Source organism: Lissotriton vulgaris, chromosome 11 (genome assembly GCF_964263255.1).
Source record: "Lissotriton vulgaris chromosome 11, aLisVul1.2, whole genome shotgun sequence".
Taxonomy (NCBI): Eukaryota; Metazoa; Chordata; class Amphibia; order Caudata; family Salamandridae; genus Lissotriton; species Lissotriton vulgaris.
Window position 1 is genome coordinate 949,759,308 of NC_141699.1, and position 23,460 is coordinate 949,782,767.

Sequence of the window (23,460 nt, forward strand, 5' to 3'; positions counted from 1 at the left end):
CTTCTCGTATTCTTTCTGCAGTTTCCATTTGCGTTATTTTCCAAGCTTCGTTGTACGCAGCGTATATACCGGCATATATGAAACGTTTTTGCCGTGGTTTGCGAGGCCCCATTAAGAAATCTCGCAAATCATTCCTTTCTTTAAGTAAAGATAAGTGTTGTTTGATTTCCGGAAGTGTGGATGCCTTTAGCCACTCAAGGCATAGTTTTCCTACACAGTATGTTGTCACTATCCCTGGACGTTGTCTCTGGGAGTATCTTGGATCTGGCCTGTTCAGTTTTAACCCCTGTGTTTTGTTCAGGAATCTATCATGACAGTTATTGGTGTCTTTGGGCCAGATTAACCATTTTTTCCAATCAGGATTAGTTCTGTTTTGTGTTAAAATATATGGTACGTCTACCTTCTTTTCTTCAGTGTCATTACTCTCAGAAGTGTGTTTAGGTAAAGACGGTTTATTCAAATCTTTTATCTTAGCCAAGCCAAGACAATAAGTCTGTTGAACAGTGTCATTTAAAAACATTATTTGTTCTGGTATAATGCAGGCTCTGAACAAGGTTTCTAAACCTTGTACCTGCCAGTCTTTTGTGCCCCAGACAGTTTTTGTCTCAATTTTGTCTTTCCAAAAGTCGAAACCTAATGTAGACAGCTGAGCATAAAAATTTGCAGAATACATTTGTTTAGTGTTGGTCAACATTGTTTTCATTCCTGTCTTATTTACATTTTTGAAATAAAACATTTCTGGATTTGTAACATTAAACCCTGAGAAGTTTAGGAAGCGTTCCTGCGCAGGAACACCCCCCCTGCACCGGAAGGCCTCCTTATGGCGCAGGGCTTTACAACATGACGCATCTCCTAGATGCGTCACGTTGTAAATACCCCGCATCATGGCGCATCTTTTGCGCCACCGCTGCGTCACATAAGTGACGCAACGGCGGCATAAAAGAGGCACAAGGGGCTTGTAAATCTGCCCCCTGATATTCTTACAGTGTATGCATATCTCCTAAACAGGGACTGAACAAACTGAAAAGCTGCCTCTGTAAAGTATGTGTGAAGTGCTAACAAGGTGTGAGGCTTTGTTTCCCCTCCGCTTCATTTGCATCAGGTGTGAGGCTTCTGGCTGCTCCCAGCCAAGAGACTGGAACAAAAGAAGGCCTGATGACCCCTCAAATGCGGCCTTTGTCATGGGCCCAGCAGGAGTCTTAAATAAGAAAGTCCCATCCTGTCCCTGCCTGCATGTTGTTGCTTGTTGCAGAAGGAGAGCAGAGAACGTGCAGGCACTGCTGAAAATGTCCCGGTGTTTGGAAATTACACCGGGACGAGTTCAGCACATTATCCAGTGGGGCCCAAATTCTTGGCAGGGTGGACGGCGTTCATCCCGTATAAAAATGTGGGTGGACGCCGTCCACCCACGTGTTGCCCCTACTCGTGCCCTGAGTAGGGATATACCTGCTTGTGTCACACCAGTGCTTGAAAGGAGGCTAGTCTGGACATACAAGACACAGGGAAATCACCTTGTGTTTGGAGGGCAGTGGGGTGCTTACAGGGCTGGCTGGACTGATGGATCTTCAGGCCATCAAGATTGAAAGCAATTTTGAGGGAGAAGTATATCTATAGACAGGTATGATTGGCTGATGTGGAAAAATCCAGCTCCAGCTTACTATGCGAGCCCATGAGGCACACTGGAGCTGTGCTGATGACGCGCTGAGCTCGTCATGAAACAATGGGAAAACAAAGGCTCCAGCAAGGGGGGGTGGGGGGGGGGGGGGGAAGCCTTAGCAGCCGAGTGGTTTAGCACCGGTATATGACAATAGTTTATTTTCTGAACTGCCTATGAAACCTATGGCTTTTAGGCAATGTACTTGGAACACATGCTGTGAAACAGATCGATACCTCCATTTAAAATATATATATATTTTTTTTTTAAGAACCTAGCCAATTCCCAAGCAAAACGAGGCTCACAGCAAAACATCCGAAATGGCTGTCTATACTTTCCAGCAGTCTCTCCAGGGTGCTCTGATTCATTCATACGTCGTCTCGCGGGCCAGCTCCCGCCTTCTCTAGATCGCCTTCCTTTTGAGTGCTCTAAGGATGCTTAACTGGAAATCTCTCACTTTCATTGATAAATCCAGCTTTTGTCACTCACTCGGGTTACCCACCAGAAGAGTTCTCTTGTCACCTTTTTACTAATCTGTCTGTCTTGGACACAAAAATGTGTGGAACGAAGAGCACACATATTTAAATTTTTTTAAAAAAGTTGTTAACGTGAAGAAAAATTGTAAACAAGCCGAGACTGGAGCACATTCCGTCCTCAGCTGCAGCCGAGCTGTGTATGCGCTTCCCCGCTCTGCCGCGGCGGGGCGCTGCTTCCTCTCTTAGGTGTGAAACGTAGGCTGGGCTCCTGGCACTGGTGACAGTCGCCGCTTTCACGGGCCACACTGCAGCACCGCGGGGCGAGGAAAGGGTGCAGGCTTCCCTCGCAGGAGACTGAGTGACACTCTTGAAGTGAGGGAACACCGAGGCTGTGCCGCGTCACTCGGAGCACGACTGCTGGACACTTTTTTATTACTTTGTGGGCTGAACTCTCCTCTCTCCCGGCGACCCGTGTGATGCTTCCCGTGGGGTGCTGCTGCGGGGCAACAGGTGGAAAAGAGAGCCCGTGGGACTAGTGAAGCGGGTCCGGCCGGCACTGCATGGATCCTCTCCCGAGCTTAGACCCGCCAGAATGCACGACCTGCCCCGGGAGGTAAGACCGGACCGCGACGCCTGCCACTTTACTGGACGGTACAGGGAGAGCCCTGTGCCATCCTCCTTGTCTACACCCCCCCCCCCCCCCCTAGTTCTTTCATAACCTGCTCCGCCATCGAGATGGATGTTTATTTATTTAATGCGATTTTCTATAGCGCGAACATTACCCGAAGGTGTCAGAGCGCTTTACAAAAGAACCAGTTGCGATACATAAGGGTTTAGGATTACACGAGTTACATAAAAGATACAAACAAAAAAAAATGCAAATGTACAAGTTGTAAAGTCACACAGGGAAGAGATACAAATAGAAAAAAATGCAAATGTACAAGTTGTAAAGACACACAGGGAAGAAGAGATACAAATAGAAAAAATTGCAAATGTTCAAGTTGTAAAGTCACTCAAGGGAGAGATTGAAATGGATAAACTCTAGGAATCACATAGGAATGGTAGTGCGTACAAAGGTCTACTACATATACTAGTGGTAGAATGTGCCACGAAACCTGCTGGACCGTAGACTGCCTGCCTCCCCTCGCACCCTAATGCACACCCTCGCCATCCCCGCATACTGCCAACCATCACCCCCACACCTGCCGCTCAGTGGGATACCCAAAGCTTGACCTCAGCTAACAATGTGGGGATTTACATTTCACTTGAGAGCAAGTGGTATAAGTCCGGGCAAGACAAACATTACACCTCAGGTGTGGGGAACTGGTGAGAGCCGACTTACAAACTCGTTGGCAGCTCTGCTTATGCGTTCAGAAGCCACAACAAACCCCGCTGACATTCCGCCGCTGGCGACAGAAGTGAAATCCATCTCCAGGGGAGATATAACTCACATCCCCCGGCAGGTGGGAATCTCGGCAGCCGCTCCCATGCCGCTTTCTCTTAGTTTAAGTCCACGTCCTCCACTTTCTCTTAGTTTAAGTCCACGTCTCGCGCGTGTGTGTGTGTGTGTGTAAAACATCGACATATATGTTTTTGTTCTCAATTATTCTTTCTTTCTTTCTTCAGTACTTTTCATGTCCTCAGTTTCTTTTTTTAATTGCTTTCACCTCTCCGCTTTTTTTTCCTTTATAGTCTGCATTTATTTCTGATCCTTTCTCCACTGCCCTGCCTCCTCCTTCAGGGTGACCCCACTGCTTGGTTGCAACTTTGATTTCACCCAATGTCCTGATTTTCCCAGTGATGCTTGTTGTTGCCAGACCCTGAATGTGGCCACTGTTCTTTTGTGGTTGCGATTTAATTTCTACTTCTGTTTAATGTCCATGCTTACTGTAAAGTATTTCTCCGACGTTCGACTATGGAAAGGTTGTATCACACAATATCGAATATCCCAAGATCTCCTGAAGGAATGCATATGAGCAGCTTTATGTATGTGTGTGTGTGTGTGCATGTATATGTATATGTGTATATCACCAAACTCGTGACACTGTTCCTCCGCTTCATGCAGATTTACAAGGGCAGACCTTCTTAGTGCAAATAATTTTATTTTACCAGTGTCCTTCTTGACGCGTTTCGGCCGTCCAAGCGGCCTTGATCATATGATATATATATATATATATATATACAGGGCACGAGTCCTAAAAAGAGAAGTGGGGGGACGCGGTCACCGGAAGTGACGTCATGACAGGAAGTGACGTCACAAAATGTGCTCTCCGATCTCGTCCCAGATAGGCCAAACCGTGAAGTCCAGCTGTTTGGCAGGGGGGACGGCGTCCACCCGGTAAAATAAGTGGGGTGACGCCGTCGACCCGCGCGGTACCCCGACTCGAGCCCTGTATATATATAGTTAATAATAGTAAATCTGTACTTACCTATACGACTCAACATTGTGGTAAGAGACCCAATGAGTTCACACATCTCAGTTACACTTAGTAGTCATTTGTACCACGCCAGTCACTTTGCTGGCACAGTTAAAAGCAGGTGTTGCCCTGAAACCACTGCAGCATTGGAACGAGGACGCTGAACCATCTTTTAGTGAATGAGATCAATAGCTAGAAGAAAGGGCTATTGATGTGTTTGTCAGTTCATTCAGCTTTTTGCAATTAACTGAAGAGACCATCATAGTGGAAAAAATAACTACCGCACCAAAAAAAAAAAAAAAAAAAATATATATATATATATATATATATATATATATATCCCACAGTAAAGTTCTTTGCAAAATTAAAAACCGTTGCTTCTTAAGTCAACAATATGTTTACAGCTGGGCCAGTGCAAAGCCCAGAGGAATCCTTATATTTGACTGTTAGTGTACACTAATTTTACTGAAAGTTCATAAATGTTAATTAGAAAAGTTGATGGCCCTTTTTAGCACATCTTGATTCTAACCAGTTAGCTCAGGCATCACCATCTGAGGTCAAAGAGAGCACACAGGTTGCCTCCAAAGTGATCAAATATAGAAATATTTCCAAGGGAGGGGATTGCAAAAGCATCTTTGGTGACAGGCATTTATGACTCCAGCCTATTAGATGTATTGTATTATTCTGTTACCCAATTTCATGTGACAACATTAACACTGTTTCTTTCATTAGTGTTGAAGAAGTTCCCCGGACTTTTTCCTGGTTTTTCGGTGAGACTGGAGCAACATTATGGATGGCAGATGTGAGGTGGATTTTACCAACAATAATGTGAAACTGGTTCCCATGTGGCGGAGATCGACCACACACAGCCCACTGGAGGAGGAGGTGTACCGCAACCTGGCCTCAAAGCCAAGACCACAATCCTATCAAAGTCCTGAAGGAGTCCTGGTGACAGACTTCCCCCTGGAAGACAGGGGCTGCTTTACAGTGACCCAGCCTGCTGAGAAGATCTTGACCTCCCCAGACAGCAGGCGGCTTCGAAGAGGGCTCTTCCAGTCCAGCTCCAGTCTGGGATCAACGCCAAACGGAAAGAGCCCGCCGTCGTCTCCAGAAGGCAGTGCTGGCAGCCCACATGTTTTCGGTCAGCCTCTTCAGCATCTGAAAGTGGTTTCCAACAATTCTATCAGTTTCACAACTAATGGCACTGCATGTTCTCCAGACCACAGGCTTACCCGTTCACAGCGGGTTTCAACCCAGTCGATGGTTACATCAGAGCCGGAACAGATTGTTTTCAGTTCAAGTCCAAGTCACTTGCCAAATGGAACCATTTCATCAACTGAAAACAATAACAACATTCAAGTGCATTCCAAGCAATTTTTTTGTGACAGACAAACATCTTCTTTCTGCTCGTCACCTGTTTCTCGAAAGACTTACCAAGAGCATAAAACGGACCTCCAGAGATCAAAGTCCAACCCAATTCCAATGAGCGAACACCAGTCAGTAGTCTTAAGTACACATAGTGAAGCGGCTTATCGGGTTGGACTGCAACAGATTATCCCCAAAGGGCTAGCCTCTGCAATTAAGATCACTAATAAAGTACACAGTCATAATAATCTAAATGAGGAACCCGCTAACCGAAACCGCAAGGTCCGCAGTATGGTTGAAACAAGATCCCCGTCTTTGGCGGCGGGTCCTGAGGGAGACACAGACCCGGATTCTGATTTTGACAGTCTCTGTATGCTGAGGCGCGGCCTGAGGTCAACGTCCTATCGCAGAGCAGTGGTTAGCGGCATTGACTTCGGTGACACCGCCAATGTGAAAAAGAATGGTCGAATGTCTCAACCAAACCTTAAGGCAGTTGTGGAAGAGAAGGAGAAGTTTTCAAGTTTAGGAAGACTGAAGCTGAGAAAGGTAATAACTATATATCACCATGCGCTCTCACTTGTGTATGCTGGTGTTTGTTCAAAATATACAAGCTTCTGACAAATTGTACATGATGATGGAACTAGCACCAAACCATTTGCAACTCTACTGTGTGGTAAATGTTTACTTGTTTCTATAGCAAACTTTTAATCTGTCACAAGGGCAAAGTAAATGTGGATTACACTTTGTTTTCAAAATGTGTGCATTTTGGTGTCTCCGAAATCATATTTTCGCTTTTCCAAGTGTATCAACTGTGTACACTTGGCATATGAATAATTTGTCTCTGGGCAGCACAATATTTATATCAGACGTTGCTTTCGCAGTACTATGGTGCCATGCCTTCTAAGCGAACCACAGCCACTCTACTCCTAGCCTCATGCTCCTGGTTTGCATCCTGTCCTATATGTCTGCCTCGAGGCACACTTACTCAATCCATGTTGGGTGTGAATGTAAGCAGGAGTGCTAGCATTGATGAAGAATTCCCAATAAAGCCCCATTGTGCCTTTAACCCAGTTATTTTATTGGCTTGCTCTGGCTGACTGTGAGAATGTTTTCAAGGATAGGGGCATATCCACTCTGCTTTTTTGATTGTCTTGTCTTGTTTGGTGGTTTTGTTCTGACAGCCTCAATTACAGTTAGGTACATTGATATATTTAGTATCCTTTAAATGCCAAGTTCATTGCTGTCTTTTTTGGCAGCGTTAAAGCTGGAAGAATATCATTAAACCCTTCCAGGTGGTGGGAAGTGTTTTTGTTTTTTTAATCGTTCAAGGAATTTTCAAGCAGTATCAAGCAAAGAGCCGTTTTAAGCGATAAAACACACTGACTTAGGCTCGCTTCAAAAGGAAAAACAATGCACTGCTGCATTGAATAAAGCTTGATAACAACATTATTGGAAGTGTGGACATGTGTATAAGAACAGTTAGCACAGATCTGACCTGGGATTTGAACTGTGAAGTTAAGAACAGAATGTAATTAAATGATAGACCTCGACTTCCTGATACTTGCCAGCACTGGAAGCCACAATAAGTAGTATACGTTAATATATATGGGCATTTTCTCTTCTAGAAAGAGTTTTGGACTTCTGTCCCCTTCAGGCACTGATTGTTGTCTGCGTCCAGGTCAGCCCTCCAATTACGTACGCCATGATAGTCAAGAGCCCTAAGACATATGTCTCGTATGAGAGTCGATCATATTCCCTGCTACCTAGATAGTGGTCTCCGATTGACCTTTATTGTAGTTTGGTCATTGGTCGATTGCCCAGGTGACTACACTTTGACCGTCTTGGTAGACAAATCGATTCAATATTATTTTCTGGGATCTGACTGTCAGGGACAAGGCCAAACTTCCAGTGCTTGTTTGTGGCTCATAATAATGAATGTCTGGGCGCATTTGGAAATATCAACACTGCTCTTATAATAATATCATCAAAATGATTTTATATTAGCTCTTCAAATAAAATGTCTGCCCTTCCAAAGCACCCTATATAGCAGTTGCTGTTATTACCTGATTTAATAGTACTCGGTTTATTATCTTTCTATAGAGGGTAGGCTGAGTTGACCCTTGATGTGCAGAGCGCAGCCCTTTTTTTCCAGCAGCAACCATTAAGTTCATTGACATACTCATCTGGCTAACATCTGTAATCGTTTGCTTATTTCATGTGATGTATCAAGGTATACTTGCTTACACTCAAGATACTTTACAAGTGTTGTATTTTACAAGAATCTCTCTTCTCAAACTGCTCACAGACATCAAGTGTAGAATGTGGATATTTTGCCTCCTCAATGGTAGATTTTTCACCAGCAACCTAATTTGGGTTCCCTTGGCCGACCACCTCCTGACTCCCTTATACTATGTTCCCTCTATCTTTTGTATCCTGAATTATTAAGTGAGCTCTTCTCGCTAGAATTTAGGACAAAGAATGCGTCCAAAGTAGCTTCTCCAGGCACTCAAGAACCGTCCCGCATGCTCTCGCTCTACTGGAGAGCTCCTGCAGATGCCACTGTTGGCTCCTCACTTACCAACAGTTTTGAGGCTTACTAACCTCGATATATAAATTTAGCAACAATAGGACTCCCAAATCTCTGTGAATTTATTGCCGCATCTACAGTGTTATTTCCCAACACCCCACATGCCTAGCCCTGAAAACAATATTATTCATAACCCATTCAAAACCAAATTTCCCCAGCTCCTTCAACTCATGCTCACCCTTTCCGATATGTCTTTTTAGTACTGCTAATATCACGAACATCTGCCATATTAAACCCACCTTCCTATTTGCCACTCCCCCCCCCCCCCCCGAAAACAAACGGCCATTACCAGGGGAACAAATCCCCGAGATGCAGTTCTAGCCATAATGCAGTTATTTCTCTAAGCACCACCTAAGAATTCCATTACAATCCTAAACATGGTGCTGCATCTAAAATATATCTCTGCTCCACTCTCTGCGGCTGCTAAGGCCCATGTTGATGCTCCTGAGGAAGGACCCGTACGCCTTCAAGTCCACTCTCCCCACTCATTTGATCTCACTCTGTATTGTGGCTCTTTGTTTCTGCAATGAACTTCCCTTGTGCCTGCAAATAATACTATTCACCTCTACTTATCTCCAGTTCAAATTCATGTAGAATTACAACCAATTTACTTTTCTCAAGCCATTCTTATCCAGCTTAATTTCCTATCAACAATTTCAACATTGTAAATACTGTCTCTATACCACTGAATAAAAAAAGAACATAATCTTGACCTTCCATCTTCTCAGGTGTCAATAGCTATGCCACCCTACACCCACCCTATTTACATTCTTCAGTGACCTACCACACCTGCCTCCTTCTTCCTACAAACAGGAAATCACCCAAATAGCTATTTATATTCTCTGATGTGCATCATAAAATTCCATGACTGCATTTTAGCAATGTGATTAACACTATTATTAGTGTACTTAATACTTAAGGTGCATGTTATCCTTAAAAACAATAAGCATCTGCTTTTTCTATAAAAGTGTTTTAATGGCACCAGAATTAACACATTAATTTGAATTCACAGACAAGAGTTTTAGTGTTTCTAAATATATTTACATATGGATACCCCTATAATGTGTCATGTTCTGTTATGTTTCTTTTTTAATATGTAAAACACATATATTCATACCTTTAAACTGTGTAAAACCTTAAATAGACTCCCACACCACAGGACTGCTTCCTCTGTTACTCTGCATACAATATTTTGCATGGCCTGTGGACAGAGTGCATACTTTGGGCATAACTAGGGGAAACAATCGTTGCTCTGTGCTGCTGTCAGCATCCCTTGGAGATTGCTTTGCAGTGTCTGTAGTTGAACAGGTCTGACTACTGACGTATTTAAAGTAAACGTTTCCTTGGGTTTGCCTTTTGCTAATTGTAGTTGTGTATGTTGACCTGGTTATAAATCATGTTTAATTACACAGTGCAGCCTAAAGTGATCAGTGATGTTTAAAAAGAAAAGTCAAAAATCCGTCTTGAGGCTAAATGTCATGTGATGTAATTTCCTATGCCCTTATGAATGGCTTAATGTCATAACACCTCAATTCTGCTACCTCTGTGATTTTAATGAAATTATGGCACTATGTGCATGTGCATTTGAATAGTTTTATAAGACATAGGATTCTGCAATCTCTGTGTAAACTTTAGTCTCTCATTTATTTATAATCGATTATTTGTGATGCACAGTCACCAGTTATAAAGAAAAGACATAAAAACTCGACCATTATAAGTTTTTACAGTGAGGTCTGACATCAAAATGCCTGCTGCCACAGCCAGCAGCAGCTGAGGTGAAAGGCAGACCCGCCACTCAGCATAATGGAAGCAGCTGTTTAAAGCAACGAAAACAGAACACTGCTTTTCTTATTTCTGCTCTATTTTAATAGCTTACAATGACAAGCAGAAAGAATGTGTTTATTTTTTGCACTCCTTCCATAGAGAAAATCTAGAATATCTCCATGTTTCTACACATCACGAGCTACTGTCGCTGTATTCTTTTTGTAAACAAAAACTGACTTGCATTGAACTGTATCCTAATATCTGTTTGCAACAAATATCTAAGAGGTTTTTGATGTGTTTAATTTTGCTGTGGAGGTTTTATCTTTATTCTTCATGTTTGCAAACAAGATCCCTCTTTCATGTGAAAGAGCGACGCACCTAGGTTTTAAATAGTTTGTGGGGGAAGTGTTAGTGTGTCGGTGCATTATATCGGTTAAATTACCAACAGGCATACACGATAAGGATATTGCAAATCATTTTAGAGTTCCATAACCTCCCAAAGGGACTCAGCCTTCGGCCTCGCTCCTCTATATGGTTATGGAACTCCTTGGTGACTTGTATTATCCTTATAATGTACATCGAGGGGTACTTTACTTCTTATATAATGTATGGAAGCAACAATCCCATTACCATTATAAAAAAACTCTCTAATTTCCTTATTACAGTTGAACTGTGACGTCTCTAGTAATAATGAAATGACGTAACTGCTCAGCTGTAAGAATGTACTAGCGGGCAGATTTATCATTATTTTATAGAGCGTAGCTAGCCACCTTGCTGGGCTGTGCGAAAAGGCAGGAATGTACAGTATTTATCATGATAATTTGCATTTCTGTCCATTCCTGGGACTGGAGCACAATATGCTGCCTAGCATCAATGCAAGCACCCCTTACGCTGTGGTGCAAGGATGCCTATGTTGCAGACAGGATTTTTTTTGTGCAGGAAGGGACACCTTCCTGCACAAAAAGCATCCTCTGAGCATTTGCTTCTTTCTATGTGTGCTGCAGAATGCGGCACACATAGTAAGTGGGAATAACAAGGAGTAATAAAGATATTTCTCCTTGTTACACCTCACCTGGGTGGGAAATGGCCACTGCAACGCGGCCGTTTCCACGAATACCTTTACCACGCATGCATTACAACGCATGCGTGGTTACCACGAAAGCCTTTACCACGCATACCTTTACTACGAGGTACGTAGTAAAGGTATGTGTGGTAAAGGGTCAAAACAAAGGGGGGACTTGAGGGGGTCCCCCCCAAAAAAAAACTCACCAGAAGAAACGTCGAGATGTGCAGTAAAACGGCATCGTTTAAGAGGAAACGGAAAGGAACTTCCGCTTCCTCTTAACGACGTCCGACATCACCACGGAAGAAATCAAGGAAAAGGTTATGCGTAGAAAAACCATTTTGTTGTAACGCATGTGTGGTAAAGGCATGCGTTGCAACGGAATGCGTTGTAAGAACATACAACACACCTGGGTATACATAGCATTTTGACACATTCCCAGGCCTACCAGCAATGGTAAATCTGGTAATGCGCCAACATCAATGGGTGGAATGCTGGGAACACACATGCTGCACCCATGGATGCCTCCCTGGGGCAGAGTAACGCAATTTGCACTGCTTTGTGTTGCTCTAGATTTATCAAAATATGCAGGGTCACGCCAGGTGGCCTTTGATGGCTTGATAAATCTAACTTAGTAATTGCATAAAAGCGACACAACACAATGACAACTCTGCCCCTAAAGTTGAATAGTGACAGCATGTTAGTCCCCTCAGAGGCAGCAGCTAAGGTGAAAGGGAGATCACAGCTGCAGTTTAACCAAGGGAAGGGAGAATGGGGTCTTGTTCCACTGGTTTGTATTTCTAAAGTAAACAGAGATCAGCAGAAAAGAGATGTTTATGTCAACATTTTGATGTTTTTCCAAGTTAGATCGTAACAGGAATTCTATCATTTCTGCATGTTTCTACACATTCTGTCCCATAGCATTTTTAAATCCGACTTACATTAAACTGATTCAAAAACCTGTCTGCAACACATACTAATATGTTTATTTTGCACTACAGATTCAACTAGTATTTTTCCTGTTTACAAACATAATACATCATTCATGTTAAAAATCAAGGCCCCATAGATTCACATGGTTTGTGGAAAGGGCAATGGTGCGACCTTGTAATATAAGGAATAAAAGACCCTCTAATGTTCGCTGACAGGTTTTTGCAAGCCACCTTGGAGTTTCATGACCTTATAAAGAAACTTGAGTTCATTCATCTATATAATCGTATAATTCCTTGGATACTTGCAATATCCCTATAATGTACGTCAGAGGGTACTTTAGCCCATATATTACTTCATTGCCTGTGTTTGGCTACCTTGATAGCTCTATAAAGACTGAACTGTCACCAAATGGCTGTGTCTGGTTGCACCTTTTGCCAAAGACACTTGTCTTTGTGGATTTCTTGTGAATGTTTACTTTAAGCCCTTGGATGTGTTCCATAAATCTGTTTATACGCAAACACTGGGCGGGTTTCCTGCATAAACCTTGTGGTACAGCTCTCCAGGCAGCACATAACCGCTGTGGCTGGAATAATTAGATTCCCATGCGGTTATTGTCAAGTAATCAAAGGGACATTAACATAAAGAAAAGATCCAGTCTTTCCTGCAAAGGAATCCACCAAAGGCTCACACAATAGGGGCAGATATTCATGCTTCACATGCAGCTGAAATTTCCTGGCACTAAAATGTTCTTTTTTAGACTAATGAGCTGGTTAGGAGCCTTCCAATAGAAAAGATGTCCCCCTGTTTACCAAAAAAACTCTGTCCTGTACCAAAAAAAAGTTTTCACTGCTAGCTTTAAAAATACCCTCGAACAGAAAAAATGTGTTCATGGAAGTGCTGATGTGCTCAGCCAATGGGGCCAAGCCAGTGACCTGAGTTGACAGTTCAGTAATCCCTGTCAAGAGTGGCTGCACACAGCCCTTGTGTGACTCTGTTTACAGCACAATGATAGCAACGCATCCCCAGAACTAGGGGTTGGATTAAAGTCATTTAAATATAATTGTGTGCTAATGTCTCTAAAGTTTTCACTGACATATTCTTTTCTATTTTCTGCGCACTTTGAACCCATTAAAAGAAGAAATCTCTGAAAGGTCAAGGAACATTTGGCAGAGAAGGTAAGCAGTGAATTGTGGAAACTGTGCCATGTTGTGGCTGACTAATGGAACTAATTGTTCTTGGCAATCCCTTCAAAAAGTTTATTTTCCCTTTGTGTGCACTTTTGGCAAAACAGTCCCTTAAAAATGACAATAAAGCGTTCAACATCGTATAGTTTATGAAAGGCAGTATGAAACTTTCGGGTGCGGGTAACGTGAAACAAAGATTATTGTAATTGTAAGCACAAAAACACTTATGTCATGTTAGTTTTTTGGCTTCATATATTGAGCTACGTTTGTGGAAAAGTAGCTATGATTGTTTTATCCGAGGACCTCAGAGGCTGCTAGAGTCAAAACATTGTAACCATGCAAAGTGTATTGTTACCCAAATCTGCTCCGACTGCCAACAGTGGAGCAACACAGGTGTATACTCCAGCCATGTAACTTTAAACAACTGCAAGAAAAAAGTAAAACAAGCAATAGAAATGCCAATCAAGTCAAGTCAAGTCAAAAGGACTTTATTCGGTTTTGATTCAAACCATAAAAGTGCATTTACAGTATAAACAATTTAAAACATATTAAAACACACAGTAATTATAAAACATGAGCAGATAGTGCAAAAGTGCAGGGTACAGCGAATTCCATACATAGCAAATTCATTAGTAAAGAAATGCCAATCATTTTTGCTTCTTTTGTGTATTGAAAGGGTGTTTACCATCTTAAGTAATACACAGGAGAGGTAGCTCATAGGTAGCAGGCGCAAGTGCGTAATTCACACACAAAGGGAGCCTGGAACTCCTGTAGCACACCGTGTTTCTGTTCCTTGTGTTATGAAAGCTTGCTCTGTTCACTGTTGCCCATGATGTACTTGTGTTGTAATTTGATGATGGTGAACACTCTTTCGCTACAGGAAAACCAAAGTACTTGTACTATGTGGTGGTAGAGCGTGCAGGAGCGCAGACAAGTGCAAGGTGAAATGTGAAGCTAAAGGCCCGAAGGGTCACACACTGCTGCTCCATGTGGGTAACTTGGGCAATCCCCCATCACAGAGGGTGGAGGCAAGGAGCGGGAGAGGCTTTGGTGCCCTCACACTGCCGCCATCCGAGAGGAAGATGACAGCGGGTGTGCAGCAAAGCACTAGATAGACACTCAGAACCACAAACACACAATGTCCCTTTGAATGTGGGAGCTTGACCTGTTGCCCCAAATCACATGTTTGGTGTTTTTGTCTGAGTGCAGAGGCGAGGACATGCCATACAGCCAAGGCCAGCCCCCCACCACGCCCAGGTCCCTCCTTCCTCTCCCAAATTACTAAGCCAGCGAGGGGCACATCCAATGAGGAGAGTAGGCCCTGGGATAGGATCTAGTTCTTTCTATAGCTGATAGCGACCGAACCAGTGATGAGAGGAATCAGGAACCTCCGAAAGACAGTTATGAGTGCACATAACCATTAGACATGTGTGCCGTTCCCTTACCTGGCCCTTTCCTCAACTCCCTCAATAAAGCTGTTGTCCTGTCCCTTGGCTGTACAGGCCTGAGTGATAGCCTTTCACTGCCTCTCTTCCCAGTAAGCAGAGATGCGAATGTCAGATGGAACTGGGTAGGTCTTCTCACACATCATGGAGTATTATTTCTGTCATTGGAATGATAGAAGGTCACCTGGTTTGACTTGAGCAGAAACAAGTTATAGGATTACAGTGGTCAGGTGGTCTGCTTATTTGACACCGCTAGAACGGCTTATGGATTTGGTGATACAATGTCATTTGGAAAAATACAATATTGAAAGGATGGAGCAGATATCATGCATTTTTAAACAGTAGAAAGTATAAAATAGTCAACATATAAAGCGTGCACGAGGAACAGTGCCAGGAATGTAGTAGATGTGCTGTTCACATCTGTTCGGTACACTCCGCTTAAAGAGAAAGATAGTGTTGAGGACTTGAGTGATTGAAGAAATCCAACAGTTCAGGGGGATGTCAGAGATTGCTGTCCATGACCCAACAGCTCATTTTTCACTTGAGAAGTTGACAAATTGTCCTATTGGCATGTTAACCACAGATCATCGTAAGAACAAGTACAGTATGATATCTACAAGATTAATTGTGATAGGTCACTTTCTCTTGAAGGTCTTATCTTTCCTATTTTTATATTCTTGGTGTAGAATGTCTCTTGCATTTTGTAAATGCATCTTTATTCATTCACAAGTTCTGAAGAATAATGATTTCAAGGTGGTAGGTGACTGTATTGCATAGAAGATATTGCATGGCTATAATATTCCATCCAATACACGAACCTGCCACTGAATTGAAATGTAATTATGTAGATTTTCAACTCCACTTACACATGCCTCTTAAAATAAGTATGGGTGGAGTCAAGAATAGTAAATATATACTTACCATACAGTGTAGTTGTCAGTTGTTGTAGGTGATTTGATATTACAGTACCCCGATGCAATAACATGTAACTGATTTCAGTGGGATTTGACTGTGGTGGTATGTTACAGATAAAGCATGGTCTTAGTCCTGTGTCCCTGGGACATCTCCTAAAATATATTGGCTTAAAGGTTGATGTTTGTGGGTTTTGATTGGGAATCTGTACTTGTACTTAGTTGCGAGTATTCTCATGTGAAGAGCCGCAGGAAGATTTTGGAAAGATGACTACTCCTTGTATGTTGGATCGACCCTAGTTTCCTCAATATTGGCTTTGATAAGACTAAGAATCTTAAGGCTGTTGCTGACATCTTCAGTAAATAGAGCCCATTCAGATGTACCTACCACACTAACCTCTCCTTTCTTTTGAAACGTTGATTCTTTCAGTTATTTAAGTACAATTACCTCTTTTAATGTGGCGCAAATAGTTAAGGGATATATTTTACTTGTTTCTTCACCTCTCTACGTGATAATGTCTATTTCATTTGATGTTCATGTATTACTCAGACAAGCAAGATCATTTTGAGTTTTCTGCATGGATAATTGCACTAATTTCCCGTAGCACATGTTCATTTGATATATGCCATTGCTGATATTCACCCCATAAGTCACATGTACAAAAGGTAACAACATAAAAATGCCCATTAGTTCATATAGTGATCTTTGCAGCGCCTTCTTTGTGTTTTTAGTGCATTGCAGGTAGTTTCTATCTGCTTGCGTTGAGTTTTACATAGTGGATCTCACGTGCCTCAGACACTGCTTTGTAGGGGCAAAGAAGTAAACATGAATGTGTGGTTTATACATAGAAACACATACGTTGTGTGCACCTATTTAAATTCATATCTAGTATGCACAGCAAAGTATGTGCCTTATCTTTATTTAACTGGAAAATATAAATAATACCTTTAACGTAATGAATGTCAAATGCATCAAAGGGTTGTGACATGACTTCCTCTGACATCACTTCAGACATAGAGATATACCTGTGTATTGGCAATGGTTGTTTTAGGCTTGTTGCATGCTTTTATGGAAAAGTTTAGTCCTTTATCTATATTGTACTACCAAAGAACTAGGGAATCAGAAATAATCTCCTCCTGTTTAATGTTCCTAGAACAAAACATGGAGGGGGCGATAGAGGGCGGCGAGCAAGATGGCCGCACTTACATGAGTCTCCTGCTGCTTGGGGGACTATCCGTCAAATATCCTGATCTCCGTCTGCCCCACACTGCTGAAAATGACATTGCTGTGAATAGGGGGCCACCCGCTGTCCGCCGATGCTGCCATTCTTCCTGTACGAGGCCTGAATCTCCCGAGGGACGACACAGTGGGAGCAAGGCCTGGGTGGCCTAAAATGGCGACTTACACCACCGCTTAGTTCGGAGAACACCGGCGCTGCGACCTGCGCGGGCCGTGCCTAAGCTGCTCCGTGCCCTCCTGTTGCGGCTGGTCAACCCTCCCGGCTGCCTGTACCTGGGAGATCGCCTGTGCCTGCGGCGCCGCCTCTGACATCAGAGCGGCGGCCTTGCATAAGCGAGCGCGACGCCCAACTCCCGGATCCGCTGTTACCGTGACTAGTGCAGCCCGCTCCCATGACCTGAGGCACGACGGGGGCCCAACGGGAGGGCGTGTCTGCTAGTAGGTTCATGCTGCTGTCGCTGCCTGGCGTCTGCCACTCCCTCGCCCGGACTGCCGAGTCGGCCTGCCTCGTCTCCTCTGTGGCTGCCCCAGCTCTGGACGTTGTCTGGGGCTCTCTGAGGTCGAGGGGGGGCGCCCGAGGCCTTGCCACCTGTTCTGCATATTCCGGGGGCCAGAGAAACCAGCACGCCTTCAACCGGTGAGTGCACCCCGTGGCATATCTGCACTCCGCCTGCTGCCACTACCCTCCTTCTTCCCCACGTCAGATGCATAGTGTACCTACACTGCCTCCTACGTTAGGACCCTACAGCAGGGACTACTGAACTCTCCAGGTTTGGCGCCCACAACGCCGCAACCCTGCAGAGCACTTGAGGCTGCTGTATACAGGCAAAGGCTGCAACTGTGCGTCACAACCTCGCCTGTCCTGGGCAGACCAATGCTATCACGCAGCACGCCCATTTCTGCACGGCCAGATTGGGGGACTGCAACTGGGGATTAGGCTCCGCTCTCATCACCGCCACCAGTTTGCCCCTCTGCGCCTGGGTCGTACACCTAGACGGCGCTGGACCCACCATCTGCCCTTTTTCAAAGAGACCCCAGCACTGTTCAATACTGAAGCCTTGGACGTCGCGTTTCAGGTTGCCGGTAGAAACCAGCCTTTGATGCCTTTCTCCGTCAACCTCTCCCGCCCCACTGCCCTTGACACCTGCTGTGCTGGGAACACTCCGATATTTGGGGGACAGCTGCCCTGTGGCCTGCGGGTCAACAACACCCATTCTGCCTCTCCACTCTGGGCGGGATTACTGGTGCGCAGCCATCTCCACCGCCCGGTGCCTATCGTAACCTGCTGTCCTTTGTGCCACTCGACTGCTGGGCCCGCTGCACACTCCTGACAGTGCAAGACTGTATACGTACTACTGCCTGAACACGTGGCGGACCATATCCTTCTTCTTGCCGCACCAGCGGACAGCCCTAGGGGCGCATTCATCCGCCGGCCTCCCATCGTGCTGCACATGCCACCATGGAACGAACTGATGGCAAACAACCCAAACTGAACTTCCAAGCCCGCAAGTCCATGAGAACACAAGCAGACATGGAGGGAGAACAGACCGGCGCCTCCGCCCCAGAACATCGCAACTTCATAGAAGACCTCAAAACAATACTACTGGTCATCCAATCTAGCCTGTCTTCCATAGAGAGCAAAATGGACGCCATGAACGCTCATATGGATGCTCTCACCCACAAAAGCGAGAGACATGATGCTCGTATCAAGGAGACCGAACGCCACATCTCTAACCTGGAGGACACCTCTGCCTTGAACGCAAACAGAACACTTGATATGGAAAAAGTCCTAAAGGTTATAGCCGCAAAGATCGAAGACCTCGTATCCCGCTCAAGGCGAAATAACCTGCGGATCCTGGGAGTGCCGAAATTCACCTCTACGGGCAAAATGGAAGAGTTTCTGGAGCGCATGCTGACCACTACCTTTGGGAGAGAGGCCTTTTCAATGGTCTTCCTTATCGAGAGAGCACATCGATCTCTGGCCCCTCGCCCTGTCACCGGGGCCCTGCACCACCCCATCATGGCGAAGCTACTCTACTACAGAGATTAAGATGCTGCACTCCGCTTAGCCAGGGAGCGAGGAAAGGTTCTTTTTGAGGGCATCGAGGTCTCACTTTATCCGGACTTTACCATGGTCTTCCAGGAGGGGTGTTGCAAGTTTATTCCAGTTAAGAGGAAGCTTCAACAATTGAACATTGCTTACACTATGCTCTACCCTGCACGCTTAAAAGTCACTCACTAGGGGAAACAACATTTCTTTACCAACCCACAACACGTCCACAACTTCATCAAAACCCTGTCTAAGGAGGCCGCGGGGCGCATCTCCCCCCTCAATAAGTCTAATGGAGATGGTGGCACGTCGGATGTAGAATTAAGCCCTCCCCCCAGCACTGGGACTATCACCCTTGCCATCAGATGTGGATGCTGGGAATGTTGTACTCCTATCGCTCAGCACTCGGACAATCACAGGCCTCAGACTGACATGCTGAATGGAATATGTTGAACTCTCTCCACATATATTCCTGGCCCTCCATTCACTGGTGGACTTTATCTCAACGCCGCTGGGACAGATGAGACTTACTTCCAATATCCCCCGAGCATTCTCGCCGGTGCGAGGGGTTTCTGGTTTGCCTTCTGGATGCTACCCACTTGGGGAATCCCAACACTGTTTTGGTTTAGTGTTTAGATGACCCTGCCTTCGCCCTCCCCTGTTAGGAGCGTGAGGAGGTATGAGGCACTGTGTATGGGTGGGGGGACTGCGATGCGGCAGGATTGGGCTGCTGATGTTGGTGGGGAGGGGGGTGGTGTTACACGCCACTTACTACTGACCTGACCATCTTTTGTATGACTTGGTTCGGCACTCTATGTGACATGCACTTAACGCTCACTGAAAGGCTTATGACAACCGACCTTGGAGGACCGACCTAGTCCACCCAAATACAACTTTCTGAACTGGAATATGAGAGGTCTGGGGTACCCCTGCAAGCGCCGCCACATTCTTTCTTACCTAGATCAACATAATACACACTGTGCCATGTTTCAGGAAATGCATTTTAATCCCAGCCGCAGGAACGTTCCTATCTCGCTGGTTGAGCTACAGAGGGTTTTCCTCATACTCTACCTATGCACGTGGTTAAATGCACACTCCCCTACACTCCCATTGGGTCCAATGCTGATCCACAGGGCTCTACAGTATCCTATGGGGCAGAATGGCTGCGCATTCCATTGCGTTCATCTCATGTTATGGGCCGAACGTGGGTGACCCGGAATTCTTCCAGATACTTTGACTCGACAGATGTAGTATGGGGAGGGGACTTTAAGGTTACCTTAGACCCGGCTCTGGACCGTTCACATCCACACCCTCATCACTACTCCAATGCGCAACACACCCTTAACCAAATCATCACTGACCACGGCCTCATTGATGCCTGGCGCACAATTCATCCCCACGATAGGGAGGGTTCCTGCATATCCACTGCCAACTCCTCCTGGTCACGAATCAATAGGTGGATTCTATCTCAAGTACTAACTCCGTGGCTATTCTGGGCCTCTCACCTCCCCCGCACATACTGTGATCATTGACCGGTGCTCATCACACCCATGCCCTCTCATGAAGAAGCGCCGTACTTGTCCTGGAGTCTACCCCTGCAGACCCTCTTGGACCCCGTATTTAAATCTGAACTCGAACAGGAGATTGAGGACTTCTTTCCCTGCAACAAGCACTTAGTCAAGCACTACTCCGTAATATAGGAGGGCTTCAAGGTCATCGTGCGCGGTATATGCATCGCTAAAGGCGGAGGAGTCCTAAAAGATATTCGCTCCACGTTTCATAAACTAGAGGCCGAACTCAAACAAATGGAAGCCCAGATGCAGAGCACCCCCACCCCAGAACTACAATTGCGCTTGAGAGACCTGCTCTCTGAATATCAGGAGACGGCAGAACGAAAGTGTAAATTTAGGGTGAAATATCATCAGGCACGCTGCTATGGAGAAGGGGAGAGACGGGGGAAGGCGCTCGCAGCCCTGGTTCGCCCACATAGATTCTCTAACACTGTCCTTGAAATTGCAGATGAGGACGGACAAACACATTGGAATACCCCTGAGATTGCAGCAAACTTTAGAATCTTTTACAAAACCTTTTATACTTCACATAGGACACACCCCGTCGACTTCACACCCTTTTTCGACTACACCGCGATTGCTTGGCTTGGGGACACTCTGCGGGAATTCCTCCTTGCACACCAAGAAGACAAAGAGATCATAGCCGCTATAATGCAACTGCAATCGGGGGAAAGCCCCTGGCCCAGATGGCCTTCCGCCCGAGTTTTATAAGACCTATCGCCACTTACTTATCCCAATACTGCGACACGCTTTTGAGGAAGCTCGTGAGACGGGCATACTGCCCCAGACAATGCAGGAGGCACTCATAATCTCCATCCTGAAGCCTGGGAAACCGGCTACACAATGTGATTCATATAGGCCCCTCTCACTTATAAATGTAGATGCCAAGATATTAGCCAAGCTGATCGCGAACCGGACAGCTGCCTCACGACCGCCCTGGTTCTGCCTGACCAGTCTGGGTTTGTGCCGAGTAGAGGCACATCTCATAACCTGCACACTCTATTCACTGTCCAGCGGGACATTGAGCCTAACACAAACATGGTGGCGGTCTTCCTTGAGGCCATCAAAGCGTTTGACACCTTTGAGTGGGATTATCTGGTGTATTTCCTCCAACGTATGGTCCTCCAACGTATGGCATTTCCCACCGCCTTTCTGGCATGGATAAACCTGCTATATACCGGCCTGTGGGGCCAGCAGCCTTGTGAATGGCACTAGATCCTCTCCCTTCGCCATAGCCAGAGGCAACAGACAGGGGTGCCCCCTTTCGCCCTCCTTTTTGCCCTGGCTATCGAGCTCCTAGCTGCTATGGTCCACCAATGCTATCGAGATCATGCCCTTACATACCCTAATAGGCAAGTTCTCATTTCCTTATACGCAGATGACCTCACCCAATACCTTCGCAATCCGGAAGCTAGCCTCAACCCTATCCTATGGCTATTCATCCTCATCGGTCATCTCTCTGGGGTCAATATTAATTGGGGGACGTCCCTGCTATTCCCTCTCACAGATGCCACTTTGCCGTGCATCCCAGAAGTCCCTCTCATGTGGTGTGAAGACACAGTTAAGTACCTTGGTATAGTCATCACTCGTAACCGTAATGATTTGATGACAGCTAACTATGAGCGCGTACTTGACCTCATCACAGACACGATCACAAGATGGATCGCCATGCCCATCTCTGTAGCTGGGGTGGCCTCACTGATTAAGATGGTCAGCCTGCCTAAACTGCTCAACCTATTCACTAACATCCCCTACGCTCCTAGTCAACACTTCTTCAAAGTCCTAAAAATGCAACTCATACGTCTCACATGGGGAGGGAAACACGCTAGACTGCAATGGGACACTCTCATGCGCCCCTTCGAGGCTGGGGGCTTTGGAATCCCGGATTTGGAGCTATATTTTAGCTGTGCCCAGGCCCACTTCGCATCATACTGGATTAACCCCCCTTACATGCCGCACCTCGCAGTCGAAGAAGGCAATATGCTCCTGACCCCTTGTTCTGCATTCTTCAGTGCACCTGCCATCCCTCGCCGCTTGGCCTCCACTACAGTGGAGTGCACCGTCAGCGCTTGGAGGTATGCTTGGCCCGCCGCATTCACGCGCCCTTTCTCTACTCCCCTTGCTCCTCCTCCAGGGCTGACTGGATCTACCCGTCACACAAGAGGGCGGCTGCTGCCGGCTCCTCCGAAAACTCCAAACCTGGGGGAAATTATATGTCAATGGAACATTTTGCACCAGCGAGGAATTCTTTGGCACTACCCTACCCCCCCCCCCCCATTATGGCCTCACTACATGCCCTCCTTCAACAAACTACCCCCACGCATGTGATCTCATTATTATACCGCACCACCCAGCAAGACAGCGCACACGCTCTCCCTCAGGTTCGTTCCCGTTGGGAGGAAGAACTAGGCTCCCCATAACTGACGAACAGTGGTCCTTTTGCTGCCGACAGACTGGTGAAATATCTGCCAACTGCAGACTGCGTATCATACATTATAAATATATTCATCGACTCATCTACACGCCTGCACGCTTATAGCACCTATAGCTCCGTCACACTGACTGCTGTGACTGCTGTGGCTGTGAGGGGGCTGATTTTAGGCACTTAGCTTGGGACTGCCCTCCCATACGGAGCTACTGGGCGTAAGTGCTGAAAGCGCTTGACCAAATGACTGGACTACACATTCCAGATGATCCCCTGGTAATGCTTCTGGGCCACACTGCGACACTAGCTGCTTCAGTGCGGCGCTACATCTCCCAAGCACTCCTTCTCCCAAAGAGATGGGTCGCTTGCAGGTGG

The 23,460-nt window shown here is 45.6% G+C and overlaps 1 protein-coding gene across 1 annotated transcript in view; it reads left to right on the forward strand.

Annotated features, from left to right (window-relative positions):
* The first annotated feature begins 2,424 nt into the window (after positions 1-2,424).
* ARHGEF26 (Rho guanine nucleotide exchange factor 26) overlaps positions 2,425-23,460 on the forward strand; it is a 452,167-nt gene continuing 431,131 nt past the window's right edge. Inside the window, exons 1-3 of the mRNA XM_086944113.1 lie at positions 2,425-2,743; positions 5,280-6,458; positions 13,395-13,434. Of these exons, the coding sequence (XP_086800239.1) occupies positions 5,337-6,458; positions 13,395-13,434 (1,162 nt within the window). The 5' untranslated portion in view covers positions 2,425-2,743; positions 5,280-5,336. The remainder of the gene's footprint in view (positions 2,744-5,279; positions 6,459-13,394; positions 13,435-23,460) is intronic.